The 18,091-nt window shown below is 49.9% G+C and overlaps 1 protein-coding gene across 1 annotated transcript in view; it reads right to left on the reverse strand.

Moving 5' to 3' along the window:
• The window catches only part of zmiz2 (zinc finger, MIZ-type containing 2), a 47,607-nt gene that overhangs the window by 11,813 nt on the left and 17,703 nt on the right, over positions 1–18,091 (reverse strand). Inside the window, 14 exon segments of the mRNA XM_052525399.1 lie at positions 6,808–7,049; positions 10,420–10,488; positions 10,573–10,640; positions 10,780–10,937; positions 11,069–11,174; positions 11,580–11,732; positions 12,753–12,831; positions 12,986–13,127; positions 13,389–13,568; positions 13,571–13,607; positions 14,184–14,261; positions 15,095–15,280; positions 15,380–15,631; positions 15,955–16,126. Of these exon segments, the coding sequence (XP_052381359.1) occupies positions 6,808–7,049; positions 10,420–10,488; positions 10,573–10,640; positions 10,780–10,937; positions 11,069–11,174; positions 11,580–11,732; positions 12,753–12,831; positions 12,986–13,127; positions 13,389–13,568; positions 13,571–13,607; positions 14,184–14,261; positions 15,095–15,280; positions 15,380–15,631; positions 15,955–16,126 (1,922 nt within the window).

Below are 18,091 nucleotides of genomic sequence, written 5' to 3' on the forward strand. Positions count from 1 at the left end.
CTGGCCGGATATATGTCCGGTTCTTCACCTGGATCTCCACTCCTCTAACACGACCATCGGTCCCAGACATGGTTTTAGTTATACGGCCCACCGGCCAGGAGGCTCGAGGCAGCTGAGGGTCCACCATCATTACTACTTGGCCAGTTTCCAGGCTGGCCATTTCTCTCCGCCATTTCCCTCTGTGCTGTAGACTTGGTAGGTAATCCCGAATGAATCGGGCCCAAAAATGGTCAGCTAAGATTTGGCTGTGTCGCCACCGGCTTCTGCCTACGAGGTTGGTATCAGCATACATGGCTTGAGGAAGTGACGCATCTCGGCGTCCCATCAAGAGCATATTCGGTCTAACCGGATCAGGGTCAGCGATGTCTGCAGAGAGATTTCCCAAGGGTTTGGAGTTCAGAATCCCTTCCACCTCTATCAGGACGGTCCTCAAGACAGTTTGGTCCCCCAGGACAACTCGTAAGGACGTCTTTACAGATTTGATCTCTCGCTCCCATGTTCCTCCAAAATGAGGAGCGTCCGGAGGGTTAAATTTGAATGAGATTTGTTGGTCCATCAGCTGATCCTGGAGGCTGGGTTTCATGGCTTGGAAGGCTTCCTCCAACCTGGCTTCTCCTGCCTTGAAGTTCGTAACTCTGTCAGGCAGGATCTCGTAGGGTTTCCCCCCATCGGGAGATAAACCGCCGTAGGGCCATGAGGAAGGTTTCCGTATCCAAACTCTCCAGTAGAGTAGGTCCAGGTGGACACATCTGGTTGTCAAACACTTGAATAGAATGCTCCAGCGCTTTTCCACACAACGACCTAACTTGATCATCAAGGGGCCAAAGCAATCTACTCCTGTTGACCAGAAGGGTGGTTTAAGGAGGCGCAAGCGAGCAGGGGGTAAATCTGCCATTTTGGGCACCGCAGCTCCGGCCCGCCATTTCTGACATTCTACGCAGGCGTATTGGTGCTTACGAATGGCTCCTCGTCCTCCAATTATCCAGTACTTCCGCCTCATCCCCCCATAGACCCTCTCTGGCCCTGGGTGGAGAAGCCGCTCATCATAACTCGAGGGTGTCTGGAGTCAAGCATAATTGGGTGGATAGCATCTGGGTCCAAAACCTCTGCTTGGCGCAGCCTCCCTCCGACACTGATCACTCCAAGGATTGGATCATATTCTGGGGCAAGAGAGAGAAGACGGCTGTCCTTAGCCACTTCCCTACCGGCTTTCAGAGCTTTTAACACCTCAGGGAAGCGAACTGCTTGTGCTTGCTGGAGGAGTAGTGTCTCTGCCGCGAGGGAGGTGGGTATAGAAGCCACCCAGGCTGAGGTCTGGTTTGTGGCGGCGATCAGATCCGGCAGTGTTTGAGATTGTGTTAGGTCAGGGAGAGCAGTTGTTGGTTCCGTAGAGATGCTGTAGCATTGGGCGGACTTCCTTAACTCATGAGCTTCAGTTGGTTGCGGAGGGGCCGCACGCCTGGGGGCTGTCGGCCACTCGTTCTCTGGTTGGGACAAGAATGGTGGTCCCAAGCTCCAGCGATGGGGTTGAGCCAGTTCCTGAAGGGTTTTACCTCTAGTAATAGCATAAACAATCCTGCTGATGACATCAACATACCTCCCATCCTGGACTTCTGTTCGGTCTTGGATTTCCGCAATGAGAGTACCAACGAACACCTGCAGGACTCCGACTTGAGCCAGGTCAATACAGTGGTCCAATCACTCCAGTAGATGACCCTTTGGATTGGCACGGTGAGCTCGGCTCGCAAGGTAGAGGCCAAATGGGCTCCGGAAAGGGCAGCACTGAGTTCCAGCCTAGGCATTGACAACTGCTTCTTGGGTGCGACCCTGGACCTGGCCATGACAAAGGAGACATGGGTGTGGCCTGGCTTATCCTCCACTCTAAGATAGAAACCGCCGCATAAGCTTGCTCCGAAGCGTCACCGAACACATGCAGTTCCAGGCATGATCCCAGTTGGTCAGCACAGGATGGTACATAACATCTTGGCATTTGGACATCAGAGAGCTCCGTTAACTCAGTTTCCCAACAGATCCATCGTTCCACTAGGTCAGCCGGGTGGATTGGTTCATCCCAGTCCCTCTTGGTCTGCCACAGGACCTGGACTAAGACTTTGGCCCGTGTTGTGTATGGCAGGATATACCCAAGGGGATCATATTGACTGGCCAGGGTCCGATAGATGGTGCGCAGAGTGGGGGTTTCGGTACTCGGGAATGAGCGGTGCTTATACCCCAGGGTATCCGGTATGCAGCTCCACCTCAGTCCTAGAGTGGGCTCTTCTGGGTTAGCACCAGACTGCGTTAGCCATAGTTCACTGCTACTGGACCTAGCTTGTGGCGGGAGGTGCTGGATAACCTCCGCTCAGTTACTAGCCCACTGTCGGACCTCAAATCCCCCTTTGGACAGGAGATTCCGTACTTTATCAAGGAGTGCTTTCGCTTCAGCCGTGGATGGGATGCTCTGTAAGCAGTTATCCACATAGAAGGCATTTTCCACTGAATCCAATACTTCTGGGTCACTGTTTGGATGCTCCCGTGCGTGTCTCTGCAGAGCGTATATGGCACAGCAAGGACTGCAGGTGGTGCCAAATTCCATTCATAGATTGTGGGCTCTGTATCTCATTCCATATCTCGCCATATGAACCGGAGCAGTGTGGTGTCGGAAGGCAGTAAACAAATCTGATGAAACATGGCTTTGATGTCTCCACTGATGGCTGTAGAGTGCTGCCGGAACCGGAGAAGGACACCGAGCAAGGAAGGACCTAAGGTTGGTCCGGGGAGTAGACAGTCATTCAGGATTTGACCAGCAGCTTGGAATGAACAGTTGAAGACAAATCTATACTTCCCACCATGTTGCTGGATAACATGGTGAGGGAGATACCAGGATTCACGGAGTGCGTTTCCCTCTTCATGAGCTGTCACTTCCGTGACGTAGCCTGCCTTCACAAGGTTATGAATCTCTCTGTTATGAACTTCTGCAAGCTCAGGATTCTTCACCAGGCGTCGCTCCGTTCCACGCAGTAGTGAGAGTACAGCCCGTGTCGTGGTTGCCAGAGGAGGATGGTTGGGCACCCGTAGCAGTGGCCATCCATTTCAGTGATGGTGGTGCTCTTCTCCAGGAGGTCTAATGCATAGGATTCATGTTTCGAGCGAGTGACCTCCTGTAGCTTCCGGTTGGAGAAGGTGTCCATCTTCCAGAGCATCTCAACATTCCGAAGGAGGTCAGTGGCTGCATCTGGATTGCTTCTGGTGAAGAGGACTTGCTGTGACTGTACAGTTTGGGTGGAGAGAAGTAGATGGGATGGACCTTGCACAGCCCAACCCAAGGATGTATGGACAGCAATGGGCCCTCCTTCTGGTTCAGCTCGTATAGGCTCAGTCGGGGTGACGAGATGTGGGTGGTCTGACCCAAATCAGGATAAATGGCGCTACTCTGGCCAGGTTAGGAAGAGGCAATCCTCGTAAATGAGGATATTGTTTCTGTAGAACACTTACCGGGCAGGAGTGCGCTGCAAGATTCAAGCCTTCTGCCGTGAAGGGATTGGTGATGTTATAGGCCACGCCCCTGTTTGCTGAAGGTGAAATGCTAAAGGTTACAGCAGAGCCTTTCATTTGGATAACATCATGTCGCACCGTTCTGAGATTAAGGGTCTCGGGGGTCCCCTCCAGGTTAAGCTGACGGGTGGCCGCCGTGAGAATGATTGTTCTTTCTGACCCATCATCTAGAATGGCGAATGTATCAATGCTTCTCCCTTCACTTTGCAGAGTGACCTTGACCACCTTCAACATGACCCTTGGAGACCGGTTCTGCTGGTCGAGGTACAGCTCCTACCATGAGCATACTCTGCTCCTTCTGTGCTTGGGGAATTAGATCATGCAACACGGTGAGATGGATTTCTTTACAGCGGTTGCAGGGTTTCCTCAATGTGCAGGTCTCCGCCTTATGGCTACGGGCACACTTGTAGCATCGCTCGCCTGAAGTGATCCAGGCCTTCAATTGAGTTTGAGTGAGTTTTTTTTTACCCTGGGGCATGAGCCAAGGATGTGCCCCTCACTATTGCAATATGGGCAGTAAGGCTGAAATTTGATGTTCTTGCTCTTGAGAGGGGTCTTCTTCCCGGGTTCCTCCCCGGCCTCACTATTTAAGTACATGGTAGTGGGATTTGGCCTTTTCTGTCCCTCCTGGCGTTCAAACTCCTTCCTTCCCCCGGTGGCTATGGCTGAGATTGTGGCCTGGTGAGCGATGCTCTTCGCCTACGCCTTCACCTCCAACCATGCGGCCAGGTCTCTAAGAGCATAGGTGCTTCTCGAGCCCTCTTTCAGGATGCCCTTATTCAAACAATTTTCAATGAAACTGTCTCTGAAACTGTCTCTGAGGTGGAAGTTTGCTAAGAAGTCTGTCTACGTGGGAGCCACATTTCAGCTCGTTCCTGTCTTCTCCTTCAACGGATTGGAGCATCGAGGTCAGGGATTGGACAGCCAGGGAGAATTCTTGGAAGGCAGCATGGTCTCCCATTTTAATTGGAGACGTGTTCAGGATGTTGTTTAGTTCATTCTGGACTAGCTGACGTGGCTCACCATATCTCGCCTTCAGGGCCTGGAGAGCTATAGTGTATGGTGTTGCGGAGTGCATAAAGGATTGGGCCAGCCTGTATGCAGTGGGAAACCGCAAATGATCCATTAGTACTTGGTATTTGTAGCGTTCTGACAGATGACTGTGAATACCCAGTAGGCTCTCCAATGCAATTTCCAAAAGGACAAATTCACTCTCCTTTCCGTTTTCAAAGTATGGCAATTTGGGTCTGGGAATTCCATAGGCTGAATGACTAATGACTAATGACTAATGATGATAAATACAATCCACCTGTGTGTAATCAAGTCTCCGTATAACTGCACCTGCACTGTGATAGTCTCAGAGGTCCGTTAAAAGCGCAGAGAGCATCATGAAGAACAAGGAACACACCAGGCAGGTCCGAGATATTGTTGTGAAGAAGTTTAAAGCCGGATTTGGATACAAAAAGATTTCCCAAGCTTTAAACATCCCAAGAAGCACTGTGCAAGCGATAATATTGAAATGGAAGGAGTATCAGACCACTGCAAATCTACCAAGACCTGGCCGTCCCTCTAAATTTTCAGCTCATACAAGGAGAAGACTGATCAGAGATGCAGCCAAGAGGCCCATGATCACTCTGGATTAACTGCAGAGATCTACAGCTGAGGTGGGAGACTCTGTCCATAGGACAACAATCAGTCGTATATTGCACAAATCTGGCCTTTATGGAAGAGTGGCATGAAGAAAGCCATTTCTTAAAGATATCCATAAAAAGTGTCGTTTAAAGTTTGCCACAAGCCACCTGGGAGACACACCAAACATGTGGAAGAAGGTGCTCTGGTCAGATGAAACCAAAATTGAACTTTTTGGCAACAATGCAAAACGTTATGTTTGTCGTAAAAGCAACACAGCTCATCACCCTGAACACACCATTCCCACTGTCAAACATGGTGGTGGCAGCATCATGGTTTGGGGGCCTGCTTTTCTTCAGCAGGGACAGGGAAGATGGTTAAAATTGATGGGAAGATGGATGGAGCCAAATACAGGACCATTCTGGAAGAAAACCTGATGGAGTCTGCAAAAGACCTGAGACTGGGACGGAGATTTGTCTTCCAACAAGACAATGATCCAAAACATAAAGCAATATCTACAATGGAATGGTTCAAAAATAAACATATCCAGGTGTTAGAATGGCCAAGTCAAAGTCCAGACCTGAATCCAATCGAGAATCTGTGGAAAGAACTGAAAACTGCTGTTCACAAATGCTCTCCATCCAACCTCACTGAGCTCGAGCTGTTTTGCAAGGAGGAATGGTAAAAAAATTCAGTCTCTCGATGTGCAAAACTGAGAGACATACCCCAAGCGACTTACAGCTGTAATCGCAGCAAAAGGTGGCGCTACAAAGTATTAACTTAAGGGGGCTGAATAATTTTGCACGCCCAATTTTTTCAGTTTTTGATTTGTTAAAAAAAGTTTGAAATATCCAATAAATGTCGTTCCACTTCATGATTGTGTCCCACTTGTTGTTGATTCTTCACAAAAAAAATACAGTTTTATATCTTTATGTTTGAAGCCTGAAATGTGGCAAAAGGTCGCAAAGTTCAAGGGGGCTGAATACTTTCGCAAGGCACTGTATTTGGGCTGCCATCTGAGGTGCAGTTAAATCTCATGTTAAATCTTATCCTCTGCAGTAGAGGTAACCGTCCTCCTTTCCTTCGGCGGTCCTCATGAGAGCCAGTTTCATCATAGCACTTGCGACTGCACTTCAAGAAACTTTCAAAGTTCTTGAAATGTTCCGTATTGCCTGACCTTCTTGTCTTAAAGTAATGATGGACTTTGCTTATTTGAGCTGTTCTTGCCATAATATGGGCTTGGTATTTTACCAAACAGGGCTATCTTCTGTATATCACCCCTACCTTGTTACAACACAACTGACTGGCTCAAACCATTAAGAAGGAAAGAAATTACACAAATTAACTTTTAACAAGTCACACCTGTTAATTGAAATGCATTCCAGATGACTACCTCATGAAGCTGGTTGAGAGAATGTCAAGAGTGTGCAAATCTGTCATCAAGGCAAAGGGTGGCTATTTGAAGAATCTCAAAAATAAAATATAATTTGATTTGTTTAACACTTTTGGTAACTACATGATTCCATGTGTTATTTCATAGCTTTGATGTTTTAAGAAAATCCCTGTAATGAGTAGGTGTGTACATTTTTGACTGGTACTGAATGTGTGTGCCTGTCTCCTCCCTACCTTGGCTGTTGTAGTCAGGTGTGTTCCTGCCCCCAGGTGGTAGACCCTGGTAGGGCGAGGAGGCCGGTCCCAGGGCAGCTATCATCTCCATGACATTGGGCATCATCATGTGACTGGGGCTGACCGTCCGGCAGCGCTTCAACACAGGCCCGTCTGCTTCCTCCTTTATGTGGATGTCTGGTTTAATGGGCACCGGCCTCCAGCCACACACTGGATCAATGGTGATCTCCTCATAGTCCGAGCTGAGGAGGGAAGAGGAGGAGAGAAAGGTTAGTGAATGAAGAGAAAGAAGGTGAGAAAGATGAAGGGCCCATTTCAAGGACACCTAACTTTAGACCTCATTCTGGCTAAGTTAATGAACCAAAAATGGACATAGGACAGGCAAATTCAGATCTAGACCTCAAAGCTAGTTCCACTTCTGATGTATTTTAATTCTTCCCTTTTAAATGGACACCAGGTGGGTGTAATTCATTATCAGGTAGAACAGAAAACCAGCAGTAGTCTGGTCCTCCAGGCCCAGACATGAACACCCCTGTAGTAGGGGATGTGTACACAGACACACATTATTTTCTTCTATCCTTGTGGGGACCTAAAACTGATTCCCATTCAAAATCCTATTTAACCCCTAACCTGACCCAACCCTTACCATTCACCCCTAACCTGACCCGACCCTTACCGTTCACCCCCAACCCGACCCTTACCGTTCAACCCTAACCCGACCCGACCCTTACCGTTCACCCCTAACCCGACCCTTACCGTTCACCCCTAACCCGACCCTTACCGTTCACCCCCAACCCTACCGTTCACCCCCAACCCGACCCTTACCGTTCACCCCTAACCCGACCCTTACCGTTCAACCCTAACCTTACCGTTCAACCCTAACCCGACCCTTACCGTTCACCCCTAACCCGACCCGACCCTTACCGCTCACCCCCAACCCGACCCTTACCGTTCACCCCTAACCCGACCCTTACCGTTCACCCCTAACCCGACCCTTACCGTTCACCCCTAACCCGACCCTTACCGCTTCACCCCTAACCCGACCCTTACCCCCTAACCCGACCCTCACCCCTAACCCGACCCTTACCGCTCACCCCTAACCCGACCCTTCACCCCTAACCCGACCCTTGCCGCCACCCAACCCCTAACCCGACCGTTCACCCCTAACCCGACCCTCACCGTTCACCCCTAACCCGACCCTTCACCGTTCACCCCCAACCCGACCCTCACCGTTCACCCCCAACCCGACCCTCACCCCAACCCGACCCTTCACCCCTAACCGACCCTCACCGTTCACCCCCTAACCCGACCACCGTTCACCCCAACCCGACCCTCACCGCTTCACCCCCAACCCGACCCTCACCGTTCACCCCCAACCCGACCCTCACCGTTCACCCCCAACCCGACCCTCACCGTTCACCCCAACCCGACCCACCCCGTTCACCCCAACCCGACCCGACCCTCACCGTTCACCCCCAACCCGACCACCCTCACCGTTCACCCCTAACCCGACCCCGTTCACCCCTAACCCGACCCTTACCCCTAACCCGACCCTTCACCCCTAACCCGACCCTCACCGTTCACCCCCAACCCGACCCTCACCGTTCACCCCCAACCCGACCCTTACCCCCAACCCGACCCTCACCCTTCACCCCCAACCCGACCCCGTTCACCCCCAACCCGACCCTTACCGTTCACCCCCAACCCGACCCTTACCGTTCACCCCCAACCCGACCCCTAACCCGACCCTTACCGTTCACCCCTAACCCGACCCTTACCGTTCACCCCCAACCCGACCCTTCACCCCTAACCCGACCCTTCACCCCTACCGTTCACCCCTAACCCGACCCTCACCGTTCACCCCCCTAACCCGACCCTCACCGTTCACCCCTAACCCGACCCTCACCGTTCACCCCTAACCCGACCCTCACCGCTCACCCCTAACCCGACCCTCACCGCTCACCCCTAACCCGACCCTCACCGTTCACCCCTAACCCGACCCTCACCGTTCACCCCTAACCCGACCCTCACCGTTCACCCTAACCCGACCCTCACTCACCGTTCACCCACCCCTAACCCGACCCTCACCGTTCACCCCTAACCCCTAACCCGACCCTCACCGTTCACCCCCAACCCGACCCCCCTTACCGTTCACCCCCAACCCGACCCTCACCGTTCACCCCCAACCCGTTCACCCCTAACCCGACCCTACCGTTCACCCCTAACCCGACCCTACCGTTCACCCCTAACCCGACCCTTACACCCCTAACCCGACCCTCACCCACTAACCCGACCCTCACCGTTCACCCCTAACCCGACCCTCACCGTTCACCCCTAACCCGACCCTCACCGTTCACCCCTTCACCCCTAACCCGACCCTCACCGTTCACCCCTAACCCGACCCTCACCCCTAACCCGACCCTCACCGTCACCCCTAACCCGACCCTCACCGTTCACCCCTAACCCGACCCTCACCGTTCACCCCTAACCCGACCCTCACCGTTCACCCCTAACCCGACCCTCACCGTTCACCCCTAACCCGACCCTCACCGCTCACCCCTAACCCGACCCTCACCGCTCACCCCTAACCCGACCCTCACCGCTCACCCCTAACCCGACCCTCACCGTTCACCCCTAACCCGACCCTCACCGTTCACCCCTAACCCGACCCTCACCGTTCACCCCTAACCCGACCCTCACCGTTCACCCTAACCCGACCCTCACCGTTCACCCCTAACCCGACCCTCACCGTTCACCCCTAACCCGACCCTCACCGTTCACCCCTAACCCGACCCTCACCGTTCACCCCTAACCCGACCCTCACCGTTCACCCCTAACCCGACCCTCACCGTTCACCCCTAACCCGACCCTCACCGTTCACCCCTAACCCGACCCCATCACCCCTCACCATTCACCCTAACCCGACCCTCACCCACCCCTAACCCGACCCTCACCATTCACCCCTAACCCGACCCTCACCATTCACCCCTAACCCGACCCTCACCATTCACCCCTAACCCGACCCTCACCATTCACCCCTAACCCGACCCTCACCATTCACCCCTAACCCGACCCTCACCATTCACCCCTAACCCGACCCTCACCATTCACCCCTAACCCGACCCTCACCATTCACCCCTAACCCGACCCTCACCATTCACCCCTAACCCGACCCTCACCATTCACCCCTAACCCGACCCTCACCATTCACCCCTAACCCAACCTTCACCATTCACCCCTAACCCAACCCTTACCATTCACCCCTAACCCGACCCTTACCATTCACCCCTAACCCGACCCTTACCGTTCACCCCTAACCCGACCCAACCCTTACCATTCCCCCTAACCCGACCCAACCCTTACCATTCACCCCTAACCCGACCCAACCCTTATCATTCACCCCTAACCTAACCTGACCTAACCATGAACCCCTCACCCTTACTGGAACACTAAACCTAAACCCTAAGCTTAAACTAGCATTTGTCCTCATGGGGATGTGGGAAATGTCCCTACGAGGGAGAATTGTCCTTGTTTTACTATTCTTGTGGGGACTTTGGGTGATTTTAGGTCCCCACAAGGATAGAATGACCCCCCCCACACACACACACTTACTTCTGTATGTAAATTAGAATCCCCAGAATGTACTGGTCCACTTCTAGTCCCTCCAGTAGAGCGCTCTTACTGTGGAGTGGAGACACGGTCAGGTTAACTAAGAAACAACAGGTCTACCTATGGGAAAAACAGCAAATGGTTGTGTTAACCTACTTGCACACAGGGCATCTCCAGGTCCCCCTCTCACAGTTCAACTGCAGATACGACTCCAGATCAAAACACTGCAGAGAGAGAGACAGACAGACGTTTAGGGTGTGTGTGTGTGTCTCTAGTCTCTCACCTGGATGTTTAGAGTTATAGTATGTAAGTTCTTGTGGGAGTATGTGTATGTTTTCACCAGTGTGCGTGTGTCTCGCTCACCTGGATATGTCTACAGTCGTGTCCCCGTGCGGGCAGCTGGATGCGTCTGAAGGTGATGGGACATTTCAGAGAGACTTTGATGGCTGTCTGCTCCACACCATCCTCTCCGTTCAGCCCTGTGGTTCCAGGGATGGTCCCACTATTGAAGTTCCTCTTAACTGAGGAGAGGGACATGGCGGGGGAGGAGACAAGGCAGGCCAGAAAATAGGTGAGAATTGCGACAAAGTCTGTCTTTCTGAGCACTAACCATGCAGTAAATCAAGTGTGTTTGTGTGTGTGTTCCACTCACTCTTAGACACACAGTGCTCTGCGGGCAGTAATCTCTTCTTCATTAAACCTTGCAGAACTGAGCGTACTGATGGCCTGTGGACCAGCTGCAACACAAACAGGTGGGACTGGAGGGAGACAGAGTGAGATGGGAAGAAAGGGATGGGGGAGAGAGAGAGACAAGGGGAGGTTCATTTGGATCCTGCAGAACACTTATAGACCAACAGATGTGCACATCCAGCATGCAAAATTTGCCAGGTGAAGTACTTTTGGCTGTAAACTGGTTGTTAAGATATCATAAAACCAGATTCCATCCAACCTGTCTCTGTTACAACCAGGTAAAGAAAGATTTTTCATGACAAGATCAAGACGTTGTTGCTGAGACTTCATATTTTAGTTCTGACCAGATAAAGATTTTATAAAGACGTTAACAAAACATGCTTATAGAACCAGTATACCACCTAACCATGACATCATTAATGCAAACAGTTTTGCCCACTACGCAAAACATGTCCCATGCACCCCCCACTTACGCAGCAGCAAGCGGTGACGGTGATCTGGATGGTGTTGCGTCCCGGCTGACACACCTGCTTGAGGTAGAGGGGCTTGTGGGACGTCTTGTTGTCGCCCCTCTCGATGGTGAGCGGTGTGGCGTTCACACTCACCTGTAAGCAAGGACCAGAAACCTACATGACAGACAGGTGAATGGAGGGTCGGCTAACACGCTAGTCACAGTCGTCACACTGGCCTCAGAGCAGGAGTGCTGATCTATGATCAGGTAACCGCTGTCCATATGATCGTATTCGTTATGAGCTAAAAGGACAAACGGATCCTAGAGCAACACTCCTACTCTGAGACGATTTATGAACATGGGCCTTGGGCCACCTTCAGTATAGGGTGCAGCATTGTGGAACGCTTGAACAGAAATATGTTGTGTAGAACAGACATCCAGAGTAGAGATATTGAGTAAGGAATCATCAGTTTCATTGATGTATTTCTATCTACAATGTTCAGTACCTTGTACCCTACTGAATGCTACCCTGTGGCTCAAATGGCTAGCTAATTCACAGTTGTCTTTCATCGACTGGTTAACCCAGAAACCAAGGCTGGATTAACACTAGATCAGGGGTGGGCAATTCCAGTCCTCGAGGGCTTGATTGGTGTCACACTTTCTCCGTCCCTAGCAAACACAGCTGATTAATCAAATGGCATTCTAAACTGAATATCATGATTAGGTGATTATTGGAGTCAGGTGTTTTCGCTGGGGCAAACATGTGACACCAATCAGGCCATTGAGGACTGGAACTGCCCACCCTTGCACTAGATGAACTCTGCTGAGACTCCACAACAACTTTGAGATTTCGGTGCATGCCAGAATTTGTAACTTTAGACAAGCATAAGTGAGAGCGCTTAGGGGAGCGTAATCCCAGCCTAACCCATTCTGATTTGGATGTGTGTACATGCACATAGATCCAGTTGTATGTGAAAAAAAAAAACCCTGCTATCATGGGAAACGTCTGTTATGCTTTGATCGCTCTCTCTCTCTCTGTGTGTGTATATATATTTGAATACACCTGTACGTGTGACTGTACCTGTACGTGTGATTGTACATGTAATTGTACCTGTACGTGTGATTGTACCTGTACGTGTGATTGTACATGTAATTGTACCTGTACGTGTGATTGTACCTGTAAGTGTGATTGTACCTGTACGGAAGCGGGCCAGTTAGTGTTCATCTGCCGGTCCTCATGGTGATAACACTTAAACTGCAGCTCCAGGTCAGGCCTAGGACACACACAGTCAAAAGATTCACGCACGCACACACACCAGTGTCATTAATTAATAATGTGGTAAAACTCTAAACTCCACGGTATTAAAAAACACTGGATCACGTCACAGAAACGGCTGAGTGACTGGTTGAGAGGCGGTGGGCTCTGACCTCATCATGAGGGTTTTGTAGACAGAGTCTCGCAGCTGGAAGGCATGGTTGCTGACTGCCAGGTTGTGCTCCAATCGGAACGGCTCCAGCACCACGCCGTCGCGCACCGGGAAGGTCAGCCGCAGGTCGTCGCTAGGGTTACCTAAACAGGGGGAGGGGAATGAGAGTGCACAGGTACTTAACCTATGAATTGGTCCCAGGGTCATGTTCATTAAGGAACACAAAGGAACATTTTGCAAAGGAAAACAAAAATGTGCATTTCTTACTGGACACGTCCAGGCAGTCTCTTCTCATTTCATTTTTTCCCGGTTTGGTGTCTAATGAACACGACCCAGGTCTCTCAATACATTTCCATTAGTCCAATAACATGATAAAGGAGTGTGTGCTGCAGTAAGTATCTCACCAGTGGGGGGCTGTAGGGAGTTGATGTTGGGCTTGATGTCAGGGCCTTGGGGGAGGTAGGGGGGCTTGATGTCAGGGCCTTGGGGGAGGTAGGGGGGCTTGGTGTCCGGTCCAGGCCCACCGGGTGACAGGTAGGGGGGCATGCTGCCTGGAGTCATGGGAGGGGTTGGGTTACCCCCAAAGGAGAACTGGGGTACCCCGGCATCACTCGGCCACCCTGCTGAGGGAGAGTTTTAAATAGAAGATATCATCATAAGGCTACAATACATAAAGTGAAAGATGCCTTGTCAGTTGTACAACTGAATGAAAGGTGGATACCTTGTCAGTTGTACGACTGAATGAAAGGTGGACACCTTGTCAGTTGTACAACTGAATGCAATCAACTGAAATTTGTCTTCCGCATTTAACCCAACCCCTCTGAATCAGTTACTGTATAACACTACGGCTATAATGCATGCATGAACACAGATTCAATTGTATATTAATTATTTAATTGTCAACTCTAGTCAACTATTTTTAGATGAGTAGCATACATCAATTGTGATTTTTTTATTTATTTTTACAGACAATCATCACCGTTGTCCATCATATGTCAACGTATGACTTGCATTGAAAAACCATTTAGCTCAATCTAATTACTGACACAAAATCCCTATGTGCCACAGCCTAACATGTTCTTTATTTGGATCGCCAATTACAATTATATTATAAAATTACATTTGCAAAGGACCCAAACATTCCAAAGCAAAGGACCATCTCCTCCACACCACTAAGCTACACACACAAGGTGGCTTACCGCATTGACAGCAGCCTGTGTGAAGGCATTGTAGCCTCCTGGTGGCATGTTACCCTGCTGCCCATTGTACTGCTGCTCCTGTTTAAACACACACACAATAATCAGTTGTGTTGGAGTGCCAGTAGGAGGCACTCTTAACTTTATTCTAAAAAAAATATATATCCCAATGCCCCAGGGCAGAGATTGGGGACATTGCCCTGTGTATGGAGCCATCACTAAAGATCCCATGGTACTTATCGTAAGAGTAGGGGTGTTATCCTAGGTGTCCTGGCTAAATTCCCAATCTGTCCCTCATATCATCATGGCCACCTAATCATCCCCAGCTTCCAGTTAGCGCATTCATCCCCCTTCCTCTCCCCTGTAACTATTCCCCAGATCGTTGCTGTAAATGAGAATTTGTTCTAAGTCAACTTACCTGGTAAAATAAGGGTTAAATAAAACATGAAAAAATATCAGCACAAGATCGGCATCACCACAGACACAAAGAGGTAGCGGTCAATAACATGTAGCGATTAAGAGCATTTGGCCAGTAATTGAAAAGGTCACTGGTTCAAAACCCTGAGCAGAGAAAGTGACAAAATCTGTTGGTGTTGGCACTTAACCCTAATTGCTCATGTAATTCGCTCCGGATAATAGCATCTGCTAAATGACAGATGTAAATTACATGTAAAATACTTAATAAAAATATATGTATTTTAAAGTAAGGAAAACAGAATTCCATTCCACTTTCATATTTTAAAAGCTTTTATTTGTGAACAAAAATGAGAGAGATGAAAGGGAAGTAAAATAAGGCGTAAGCGGATATCGAACCCCTATTAAATGGAGGACGTGTGTGATCTTGGGTCGGCTGCATTGCTGCTAGCCCCTTTCACAAGTTAACCTAAACACAGGAGTGTGATCTCACAGCTTACCTTGTAGTACTGTGCCGGGTTAGGTGGTCCTTGCTGGTACTGTGCCATGGGGGGCATGCGCTGGTTGGGGTGGTATGATGGGGACTGGGGCGGGCGCTGCTGGGGTCCGGGGGGGTACTGGAGGGGCTGGCCACCATGGTACGGAGACATGCCCCCTGAACCATACTGTTGCTGCCCCGGGAAACCCTGGGGAGGGACAGGGGGAGAGGAGGGGGAGTTTGTAAGCGCATGTTGACGCGTGTTAGTGTCTTGCATGTGTTTGCTCTGTGTATATTCTAAGTGTACCTCAGATTGGTAGGGGCGTTTGAGCCCCTGTTGTTGACCTGCTGGGTAGCCTTGGTGCTGCTGGGACATCCTCTGGCCCTGACCCTGGGAGGGGTGCGAGGGGTACCCCATGCCCCCCATTGAGGGGTGCTGTCCAGGCCGGGACTGGACCATCCCACTGGGGCTCATCCCCGGGGGGCCGCGGGGCCCACCCTGCTGGGGGCCCGGGTGGGACAGGAACTGGGTACTGTAGGAGGAGGGTCCTCCGCCCATCTGAAGACAGAAACAAAAAAGAGAAAAAAAAGGAGAGAAACAGACCGATGAAGAGATAGGACTTACAGTGTGGTTTCTCCTCAGAGACAGATTCTGTAGACGTGTAAACAGTCTGCTAAAAAATACTTATGTTCTCCCTCTAATCAAGAGTCTGGAGCGTGTGTGGGTGTGGCAGAGCTAGTTCCTGATCTGTCCTGCAGGGTGTGTAACGAGCTAACAATATCCCCCCAATAAATTGTTTAAGAAATAGCCCACTATTTAGAGGAAAGCTGTCCAGGTAAGCAGTTTCCTGCTCACACACACGGTAAGGTGGAGCCTCTTACCTGGCCGTAGTTCATTTCCTGGTTCTGCTTCTCCTGGATGGCGGCAACTGTTGCCGTGGCAGTGGCGGTTGCCGTGGCAGCAGCGGCGGCAACAGCAGCGGCAGCAGCCTGGGTGAAGTCAGAGGGGGGGCGTTGGCCCATTCCCCCTCCACCACCACCATTATTAGAGTAACTAAGATACACACAGAGAGAGGGAGAGAGAGGGGGAGAGAAAGGGAGAATTATTTGCAACTCACTCCATAGTGGCCAAGCACAATGAGTGTTGATTGTGTGTGTGTGAGTGCGTGCGTCTTGCTCAGAGATGTGGGTGGGACTCCCTCTCTGATACACGTAGCTCTTGTTCTGACTCCATGAAGAACCCCCCACAGACAGCAGTGACGCAGCCTGCTGCTTTGACAGACACACACAGCGACATAGGGAAGATCTCAATTGCATACTCCTCACGTCCCCTCTCCTCCTCTCTTTCTCAAAAACCATTGGAGGTCAAGGCCAGAGGGGAGGGACCTCAGTCTTTCTCATCCAATGGGTTTTGAGAAGCAGACGAGGAGAGAACGTGGATCTTCCCATAGCACTATGACTCACTCACACAGCATAAATAAACCTTCCTCCACCAGTGGAGTCTCCATGGGAGAATCTCTATGGCATTTCCTTGATTCCTTCTCAAAACCAATTGGATGACAAGATCAGAGGTTAGGGACATCTGCTCTGTCCTTCTGAACAAATGGGCTTTGAGAGGAAGAGGAAACCAAATAAAATGCAATTCAAATTCTCCCCTTGTGCCTGACTGACTGGAGCCCTGGGTTGTGTTCATTCGGCTAATGAAACTTTACACATTCTACAATGGAGAAGAAAAGTTCAGGGTTGTATTCATTAGCACAAACCTTATTGTATTTGTATTTATTATGGATCCCCATAAGCTGCTGTAAAAGCAGCAGCAGCTACTCTCCCTGGGGTCCAGCAAAATTATGGCAGTTTATATCATTTTAAAACATTACATTCACAGATTTCACAACGCAGTGCGCCCTCAGGCTCCTACTCCACCACATATCTACAGTAATAAATCAATGTGTGTGTATAGTGCGTGTGTGTGTGTATGCATGCGTCTGTGCCAATGTTTGTGTTGCTTCACAGTCCCCGCTGTTCCATAAGGTGTTTTTTAAATCTAATTTTTCTGCTGGTGTCAGTTACTTGATGTATAATAGAGTTCCATGTAGTCATGGCTCTATGTAGTATTGTGTGCCTCCCATAGTCTGTTCTGGACTTGGGGACTGTGAAGAGACCTCTTGTGGCCTGTCTTGTTGGGTATGCATGGGTGTCTGAGCTGTTTGCCAGACAGCTCGGTGCATTCAACATGTCAATACCGCTCATAAATACAAGTAGTGATGAAGTCCATCTCTCCTCCACCATCAGCCGGGAGAGATTGACATGCATATTATTAATATTAGCCCTCTGTGTACATCCATGTTCTGAGCCAAATGCAATTTTCCTACATTTTCCTTTTCATGGCATCTGACCACACGACTGAACAGTAGTCAAGCTGCGCAAAACTAGGGCCTGTAGGACCCTGCCTTGTAGAGTGTTGTTAAGGCAGAACATCGCTTTATTCTAGACAGTCTTCTCATCTTAGCTACTACTGCATCAATATGTTTTTACCATGACAGTTTACAATCTAGTGTTACTCCAAGCAGTTTGGTCATCTCAATTTGCTCAATTTCCACATGATCTATTACAAGATTTAGTTGAGGTTTAGGGTTGAGTGAGTGTTTTGTTCCAAATACAATGCTTTTAGTTATAGAAATATTTAGGGCTAACTTATTCCTTGCCACCCACTCTGAAACTAACTGCAGCTCTTTGTTGAGTATTGCAGTCACTGTAGTAGCAGCGTGTATAGTGTTGAGTCATCCGCATATATATATAGAAACTCTGGCTTTACTCAAAGTCAGTGGCATGTCGTTAGTAAAAATTGAAAAAAGCAAGGGGCCTAAACAGCTACCCTGGGGAATTCCTGATTCTAACTCTATTATATTTTATAGGCTTCCATTAAAGAATTCCTCTGTGTTCTGTTAGACAAGTAACTCTTTATCCACATTATAGCAGGGGGTGAAAAGCCATAACACATACGTTTTTCCAGCAGCAG

This window comes from Oncorhynchus keta, chromosome 9, assembly GCF_023373465.1.
Source record: "Oncorhynchus keta strain PuntledgeMale-10-30-2019 chromosome 9, Oket_V2, whole genome shotgun sequence".
In the NCBI taxonomy this organism is placed as follows: domain Eukaryota; kingdom Metazoa; phylum Chordata; class Actinopteri; order Salmoniformes; family Salmonidae; genus Oncorhynchus; species Oncorhynchus keta.